General features: G+C 59.3%; 1 protein-coding gene across 9 annotated transcripts in view; it reads right to left on the reverse strand.

Moving 5' to 3' along the window:
• Window positions 1-496: 496 nt before the first annotated feature.
• The window catches only part of PC (pyruvate carboxylase), a 97,976-nt gene continuing 89,831 nt past the window's right edge, over window positions 497-8,641 (reverse strand). For all 9 annotated transcript variants that reach the window (XM_023535733.1, XM_023535727.1, XM_023535730.1 and 6 more), the window contains 11 exons: window positions 5,442-5,586; window positions 5,046-5,135; window positions 4,739-4,960; window positions 3,888-4,044; window positions 3,045-3,285; window positions 2,654-2,903; window positions 2,190-2,434; window positions 1,926-2,105; window positions 1,591-1,839; window positions 1,187-1,327; window positions 497-1,110 (listed from right to left, as the gene is read on the reverse strand). In XM_023535733.1, coding sequence (XP_023391501.1) covers window positions 862-1,110; window positions 1,187-1,327; window positions 1,591-1,839; window positions 1,926-2,105; window positions 2,190-2,434; window positions 2,654-2,903; window positions 3,045-3,285; window positions 3,888-4,044; window positions 4,739-4,960; window positions 5,046-5,135; window positions 5,442-5,586 — 2,169 coding nt within the window. In that variant the 3' untranslated portion in view covers window positions 497-861. The remainder of the gene's footprint in view (window positions 1,111-1,186; window positions 1,328-1,590; window positions 1,840-1,925; window positions 2,106-2,189; window positions 2,435-2,653; window positions 2,904-3,044; window positions 3,286-3,887; window positions 4,045-4,738; window positions 4,961-5,045; window positions 5,136-5,441; window positions 5,587-8,641) is intronic.

Here is an 8,641-nt window from a genome sequence, read left to right on the forward strand (position 1 = left end):
TCCTCACACTCAAAAGTTCCCACATCCAGGGTCTCAGCCACCTCCCAGAAGGTGGTGCCTGTTTGCGTCCAGACCTGAACGAATGGGGTGGGAGGTAGAACCTGGGTTTAGAAGGTCAAGCGGTGTGGCTAGAAAGCAAGTCCACCGACAGCCTGGGTTTGAACCCTCTCTTACTAGCTGTGGCGTCCTGGACAAGTCACTTAACCTTTCTGTGGCTCCATTTCTGTGTCCATAAAATGGGTGAAGTTTGATTCCCTGAATTAATTACATGTCAGGTGCTTAGAACAGTCCCTCCACCCCACCTCGCCCTTAAGCTCTCAGTAACAACTAGCTAATCCTGTTTGGGGTGTGTATACAGGAGGCATTCTGGCAGCTTAAACCAAGGCCACTGTCATCCTCGCTACCCTCCAAGGAGGAAGATCCAACTAGCCTGGGGAGTCAAGAGGCAGCCCTGCCCCTCTGCCAAATGGCACACAGGTGGGCTGCAAAGGACCCGGCATGGAAGGCAGGAAAAGCCAGTTTTATTGAGCAAAGTTCTCAGGATCTGGGGCTTAGGTCTCCCCCAAGGAGGTCAGACCCCTGAACCTGCTCCCGCGGATCCTAGGCCCACCGTGGCCTGTAGTCTCCAGCAAGGATAGGACCCTCACTTGGCAAGAGGTGAATATGTGAGTGTCCACCAGCAGGGAAAAGAGAGATGGCTGGAGAAAGGAAATGGGCCACCACGGGCAGTGTCTCTTGCCACAAGCAGCTGAGGACAGGAACTCCAGGGTCAGGCACTGGCTAGCCCGGGCCTGCCCTGGCAGCACAGCATCTCTAGAAGGCTTGGGGTGGGGATGGCCAGCCTGCGAGTCTGGGGCAAGGTCACTCAATTTCCAGGATGAGGTCGTCACCCTCCAGTATCATGTCCTTGGTTACGTGGATCTTGCGGACAGTGCCCTCCATGGGTGAAGTCACCACAGTCTCCATCTTCATGGCACTGAGCACACACAGGGGCTGACCTTTGGCCACCTTGGCCCCTGCCGCCACCTTGATGTCTATCACCTTTCCAGGCATGGGTGCCCCGATCTGGCCCTTCACATCCTTTAGGGCCTTGGGGTGGAAGTGCATCTCCTGAACAGGGCAGAGGGGACATGAGACACCAGGCCCCTCCTGTCCCACCACCTAGCCAGTGTAGGGGGAACTGTACCTTCATGGCCTGAGTGTCCTTGACCAGAATGGACCGCAGCTGTCCATTGAGCTCGAAGAAGACCTGCCTCTGTCCAGTCCGGTTCAGGTCAGTTATGGCCAGGGCTTTGATGTGCAGCGTCTTGCCTCTCTCCAGCTCCACCTGCAGGAGAAAGTGGAAGCGCAGAGCTGGGGGGCAGGTGGGAGGGGAGTAGCTCCTGACCAAGTCCCTCCACCTTGGGTCTCAGCTCCTCAACTTATAAAGGCCTAGCTCCCCAGTTTCCCAAGTGTACTTTGTGCACTCATAGCTCTCGGGGCTGATGACAGCCAAGCCAAAGTCTGGAGCGCTAGATGTACTAGGGTCCTTAGGGAAGTGGGGGCGGGGGGTCTTGGAGTGGAGTGTATGTAGGTGCCAGAGCCACTGACCTCAAACTCCTCTGCGATTTTGGGTCCCTGAAGGAAGAGGCGGGTATTGAGGCTATCCAGGGGACCAAAGGTAGCAGTGAAGTCCTTGAAGTTGGAAAAGACATCGGGGTAGATGGCTGCGGAGAGCACGTCCTCTGGGGTCATCTCCTCTCCGTGCCGCTCTGTCAGCTCCTTCTCTAGCGCCTGCAGATCCAGGGGAGGGATGGAGGCTCCGGGCCGCCCCTCCACCCTTGGCAGGTCCTTTAGCACCTGGGGACAGAGCAGAGGATCAGGCACGATTCCCGCCCCCAACCCCGCCTCACACTGGGCCGGGCTGTCCCCACCTTGGTCCCTACCTTGGAGCGAAGGGGCTCAGGGAATCCCCCGTGGGGGATGCCGATGTAGCCCTGCAGAAACTCCACCACGGAGCGGGGGAAGGACAGCTCTTCTGCCTGGGCCTCAGCCACTGCTCTGGTCAACCCATTCTGCACCATGAACTGGGCTAGGTCCCCCACGATCTTGGAGGAGGGTGTCACCTAAGGAGAAGAGCCCCTGGGTTAGGGTGCCAGGTACCTTATGGAGGTACCGAAGCCGGGGTAAGGGCACTTGGCCTGGCTCACCTTGATGAGATCACCAAGCATCTGGTTGGCTTCCACGTAGGCCTTCTTGACCTCCTTGAACCTGGAGCCAAGCCCCATGCTGTGTGCCTGGAAGTGCAGGTTGGTGTACTGGCCCCCTGGGATCTCATTCTCATACACGTCCGAATTGCCAGACTTCATGGTGGCCGTGCAGTCAAAGGCCGCATACAGTCCCCGGGTCCCCTCCCAGTACTCACTATAGTCAAACACGCGCTCCAGGGGCACCCCTGCAGGGAGACCAGAGGCAGGGGAGAGCTTGGGAATGTGCCAAACTCTCAGCTGCTCTTCCCAGGACCCTGGGGCCAGCTCAGGTCCCATCTCAGCTTGAGTGATGGGAAGGCAGGGCCAGGCAAGAGCATCTGGATTCTAGGATATGCCAGACTGCTGGGACTGATGGGGGCTGTGGCTTTGAAAGGGAGGAGGCCACAGGCTGCTGCTCTTCCTACCTGTTTCTAGGGGAGTGCCTTGGGTGCAGGCCACCAAGGCCCCCATACTGGGCTGTGAAGTCATCCCAGACATGGCATCAGCTGCCACATCCACCACATCGGCCCCGGCCTGGGCACAGGCCAGCATGGTTGCCACGCCTGCCCCTGACGTGTCGTGGGTGTGGATGTGCAGTGGAAGGTCGGGGAAGCGGTCCCGGAGAGAGCTGACCAGCATGGTGCAGGCTGCTGGCTTCAGCAGCCCTGCCATGTCCTGGGGGAAGAGGAGAGACAAAGGTGGTAAGAGGAAGACCCGATGTGTGCATGGTGGGGAGATGAGGGGCAAAGGTGTTAGAGAGGCGGGGGGCGGGGGATGGGAAAGTGGGACTGCTGGAGGTGGGCTGGGCCCAGGCACCTTGATGCACAGGATGTGGGTGCCGGCTCGCACCAGCTCTTCTGCCAAGTCCATGTAGTACTGCAGCGAGTATTTGGTGCGGCTGGGGTTGGCCACGTCACCCGTGTAGGAGATGGCAGCCTCCACCACGCCTCCAGCACTGCCTACTGCCTCCATGCCCAGCAGTAAATTGGGCAGGTAGTTGAGGGAGTCAAAGACCCGGAAGACATCCATGCCATTCTCCTTGGCCACCTCACAGAACCTGAGTGGGTAGGAGAGCCCGGGGTTAGCCCCATCCTCACTCCCCGCTGCACCTCCTTCTCAAGCTCCTGGCCCCCCTGTGGTCCCTGGGGGATGAGTTCTGAGGGTCTGGCCTGGCAGGAATCGTGGTACCCACAGGATCAGTGGGAGCGGGGCACCACAGTGTGGACAAGACCTTTCCTACAAGCAGCTGAGCTGGGCAGGGTCTCCCCAGAGGCATCTGGCACAGAGCTGTCCTATGCTAGTTGTGCCCAGGTCAGAAGGATTAGATTAGCTGGGGATTCTTTGCAAAGGACTGGCAGGCTGAGGGAGAAAGAGCACTGAACGGGGAGTCCTGATGCTGGGTTCTGCCCCAGCTCTACACCGTGTGGCCTGGGACAAGTCACCTGCCTTCGTGGGGCCTCTCTGCCCCATGATCTAGAAGCCCTTCCAGTTCTCTGACTACATTTCTACACTTCATATTTCCAATAGCAGCCCTCACTGGGTGCAGCTACCGGAAGGCTTGGTTTTGAGCCTGCTGTGGGGAGCACAGGCCACTGCAATGTGGCCTGGCACCTGCTGGGCCATGCTGTATGGTATCTACCCACCCAACCCCAGGCTCACTTGAAGACCACATTGTCGGGGTAGTTGGTGTAGCCCACGGCATTGGCCCCCCGCAGCAGCATCTGGAACGGGATGTTGGGGATGAGCTCCCGGAGCTCCTGCAGACGCCGCCAAGGGCACTCGTACAGGAAGCGCATCGCAACGTCAAACGTGGCTCCTGTACAGTGACCAAGAAGCCCAGGTCAGCCCCAAACACCCAGGGGACCCCACCACACCCTGCAGCTCGGTGGCCTGAGGCTCTGGCCCTAATGCCAGGTCCTGCTTATCTTCAGGGTCCCTCACATTCCCATGCAGCCCCCCATAGGCTTTTTCCTTTGCTGATCTCGGCAGCTCAGCTCACTGTTCTGAGCCTGCTCTGACAGCTCCCAGTGCATTCTCTGTGCTGTAAGTCAGCGGTCCCCAACCTTTGTGGCACCAGGGACTGGGGCTCCTATGAGAATCTAATGCCTGATGATCTGAGGTGGAGCTGAGGCAGTGATGCTGGCGCTGGGGAGCGGCTGCAAATACAGATGAAGCTTTGCTCGCTGGCCCGCCGCTCACCTCTCCAGTTCCTAACAGGCCACGGACCAGAAATGGTCCATGGTCCAGGGTTTGGGGACCCCTGCTATAGTTAACAGACTGACCCTGAGCCGCCTGGGTCTCAGCTCTGGTCTTGTGCCTGGCACCAGGCCTGACCAGAGTGGGCCCCAGTCACTTTGCTGAACAAACGCACACTGCGCCGCCTCCAGTTCTCACTGGTTCCCTCAATGTCAGCGTCTCCAGCTTCTACAGAGTCTCCAGCGGCCTGACCACACTGTGGGCGCCTAATTCTTCCAAGCGCGGCCCCACATTTCAGCCCTCCTCCAGCCTACCTCCCCAGTTCTCTATGCTGAAGAGCTTGCTGAAGTTGTGGGCAACATAGGGGGCGATCTTTTTGAGGTCATGGGTTCGCACACGAGTGGCCAGCAGTGACTGGTGGGCATCCCTGAAGGTCGTGTCCATCAGCAGCAGCCCCTGGTGGTTCCTCACTGCTCGAGCAAAGCCCTCGGGCCCCTCCTGCAGCAGGATGTCTCTGAAGCCAGCCGGGGGCGGGCCTAGGGAAGACCAGGCCTGAGCACTCACTCTGCAGGCAGCAACCTCCTGTCTCCCCCATGAGTTGGCAGAATGGGTCTCACCTACCTATAGGCACTGCAGGGATAATGGGGTCTGTGGGGCTGGGATTGGTCTTAACAGGGATTGGGGTGGTCGGGCCGTTCACCATGACATGTCCTGTGGAGAGAGTGGGCAGCAGGTCAGGCAGGCCGGGCAGAGTCTGAGTTGAGGGCAGGAGTGAGAGTAGGTGGGCTCGGGGATGAGGGGACTCCTCCAGGATCCCTAGTCCTCCAGCTGGCCCCTGTCCTCTCCAAAGCTAGGCAGTGGAGACCTACTGAGGGCTACATAGATAGAAAAGAGGGGTCTCTAAGATCAGGAGCAAGGAAGGTGGGAGAGCAGGTGGGGGGTGCTAGGAAACTCTCTGGGCAGGGGACCAGGAGCAAGGCATCTGGGGGGTAGGGCAGGGCAGTCTCGGGGCCAGACCGAGGTAGTACAGCAGCTTCTGGGCCCGGTTCTGTGCGGGCCGCAGCTGGAATAGCTCCGGGTTCTCGTCGATGAACTGGGTGTCCACGATGCCTGCCAGGAACTGCTGGTTGTTGAGCACATTCTGCAGGAAGGGGATGTTGGTCTGCGGGACAGAGGTGGGTGGGAGGGTGTCACCATGCAGCAAAGACAGGAAAGGAGAAGCAGCTGAAGGTGTCACCTGGCCAGCACAGCTTCCCAAATTCCCCAGGACGCCATGCTCCCTGTGGAGTGGCATTTCCCCATTTCCTCACCACCACCTCCCCCTTCTGGCAGAGTCCCCTAAGCTGTCAGGGGGCTGAGCCTGCTTCCTCCTTGCTCACCCCAGATCATGTGCTGACTCCCACCTCCTCCTTCCTCAGGGATCTGAAAACAAGCACCTCCACACCTCCCACAGCAAAGAAAACGGATGAGGGCTTCCCACAGCGAGAGTGGCATGTAGCCGCCACCCCCTGCACACAGAACACACGGCCACACCCTGGCAGGCTAAGGCCCCTCCTCATGGCTAAATCCATGGGCACTTTCCCGCCCTTCTAACAGCTCCACCTGCCATTCCCTCCCCGGGCTTCCAAGACATCTTGCCCTCCTCCTTCTCCCTGGTCACCAGTGGGGACTCCTTTTATGCCTGGAGGATGGAGTCATCAGGGCTGTCACTGGGCTGCTTCTCATACAGTACACTCTCCCTGATTGGCCTCACCCTTGGCCTCCGGCTCCAGAATCAGGACCCCAAAGTGGAAACGCCTCCTGGGCATCTCTCCTTGTGTGTCCCTCGCATAAGCTCAAGTCTAAAAACAGCTTCCCTCACCCTGTTCTCCTCTGCCTTCCAGGGTGCCTCACTGTCCACCTGGTTGCCAAAACCTACGGTCCATCATCCTCACCACCCACTCCTCCCATGTCACTGGTCAAGCCGGGTGATTCTGCCGTAGCCATCTCTAGCCGATCCAAACTTGCCTTGTGCTCACACCTCACCTTTGCACCTGCCTGGTATGCTTTTCCTGGAAATCAGGTTAAAGGCCTCACCGCCCGCCCTAACCACAGAGCTGGCACCCCTTTCTAGTTAGGCCTCCATGGGACCAGCCTCAGAAAGCTTCTCCCTCAGCCTCACCATCTTTTGGCTACATTCCTCACACACCTTTAAGTGTTTTGGGAGGCAGGAGTACTGTCTGAGATACCTGTGTCCATGTGTTTCATGCACACAGACCCTGAGTTCTGCTTATTAAATGGCAAGGTGATGGCATGAAGCTAGGGCAGGGCGAGTCAAACCGAGAGGCTGTGTGGGGGCCTGGGAACCAGTGCAAAGAGATGTCCCATGACATGAGGCCATGTGGCTGAGATTCCTGTGTGTGTGTGCCTGTGACCACATAGCTATAGCCCTGGCTATCACTTCAGAGAAATCATCTCCATGTGTCACCCATTCATGATCTCTGTTGGTACCTTCAGTAGGGGGCTCCAGGCCCAGCATGGACTGCTGTGCCCCGTGGCTGCTCCAAGAGATTCTACCTGTCCCCCGAAGGTTCCCTATTGCCTGAAGGCCTAGGTGGAAGGCCGCCTCCCCCACCAGCATCCCACAGCTGGTCACTGCAGAGTGGGACCCAGCCAACATGACCTCATGCCTGTCTGGAGTCACAGGTGAGCCTGTCCCTGAGATTAGTCCCTGCCCCTCCTAAAGACATGGGGACATTTCAACTGGGCCAAGGCATGGTATTTGAGAACAGAAAACCAGTTAAACCATCTAAAGAACCTAGAAGTGCACAAGGGTGAGAAAGATCCTCAGAGGCTTCCCCTTTCAGGCTCTGCTTTTCCCTTCTGTAGCCCCCTCCCCCTCTGCTCCGTGGGGGCAGGAGCCAGGCCCATCTGGTTCCTGATGTGCCCTAACTCCCAGCACAGGGCAGCACATGGTAGATGCTAGCAACATGTCTTTAGTGAATGAAAACATTTTTGATGGGCAGAATAGGAACAAAGGACTAGCAGATGCCACTGAGCGTCACAGTTGACCCCGTGCTAGGATCCAATGCCTTCATTTGACAAATTCCACAGCTGAGGTCCTGGGAGTGGCAACAGTGAGAAAGGCTGCCAGCTGCCAGGTGACTACGCCCCCCAGAGGCTGCGTCGTTTCCTCTCCTCTCACCATGCGTAGTAGATAAGTACATACGATTGATACCCCTTGGTCTAGATGAGGAAATTGTTTCAGTGGTGAAATAATTTGCCCAAGGTTACCTGCTGTGCCAGGCAGGATTACAGTTCAGTTCGTTTCCGAGTTCCCACCCACCAAGCCCCTAGGAATCAGGCCACGTAGCCTGCGGAGTAGGAGATACCCCAGGGGTTTGGCGACTTGCCTTGTTTCAAAACTGGGCGAACCACTACGAAGAGCCAGGGTGTCCCACCTGGTTCTGAGCCCTCAGCGCTCGCACCCCAGCCCTGGCTCTCGGAGGCAGGAAGCTGGGGCCTCCTCACCAACCAGGAGCCCATCCTCCGCTGAGCCTAGCTAATCCCAGGCGGCCCTCCCAGGGAAAGGGCCCGGCAGAGCCAAAGCGGGAGGGAGGGGCTGCAGGCAGGCGAAGACCACTGACGCACAGCTTCAAACGGCGTGCCTCCGCCGGCCTGCTGGGAAACCACGCTGCGCAGACCAATCGGGCCGGAGGCGGAGACCGGTTGGCTCCCGAGCTCGCTCGCGGGGCGGGCAGGGAGCCTGGGAAGGGGGAGGGAGGGGTGGGCAGCGGGGCGCGGCGCCAGCCGGGAGGCCGAGCCCTCTCGGCCCCACCCCGCAGCGGCCCTGACGGGGGCGTCGCCCAAGCCCCCCCTCCAGGGCCCCATGCGTGTTGGGGACCCTCCACGTGACTCGGTGATGCAGAACGGTCATGACCTTCAGAGTGTGTCTGTGAATGCGAGGGTCCCGGCAACAGCGTGGGTTTGCGCCTGGCCCTGCCTGTGGCTGCGGGGACGTGTGGGAGTGTGGGTATGTGTGGGTGTGTTGGGGAGGGTGCCCAGCGACATGTGACAAAGACTCCCGTCTCTGGAAGATGGTGAAGGGGCCCGCGAGCTGGCGCTTTGTCTGGCTGTCTGCAGAGTGACGGTTCGCGCCGCGGCGGCGGGCGCCCGTGCGGTGCAGGATGCCGGGGCGCCAGGGTGTCCGGGGGCGCGCGCGCCTGTGCCAGGGTGAG

Source organism: Pteropus vampyrus, unplaced genomic scaffold, assembly GCF_000151845.1.
Source record: "Pteropus vampyrus isolate Shadow unplaced genomic scaffold, Pvam_2.0 Scaffold144, whole genome shotgun sequence".
Lineage (NCBI taxonomy): Eukaryota > Metazoa > Chordata > Mammalia > Chiroptera > Pteropodidae > Pteropus > Pteropus vampyrus.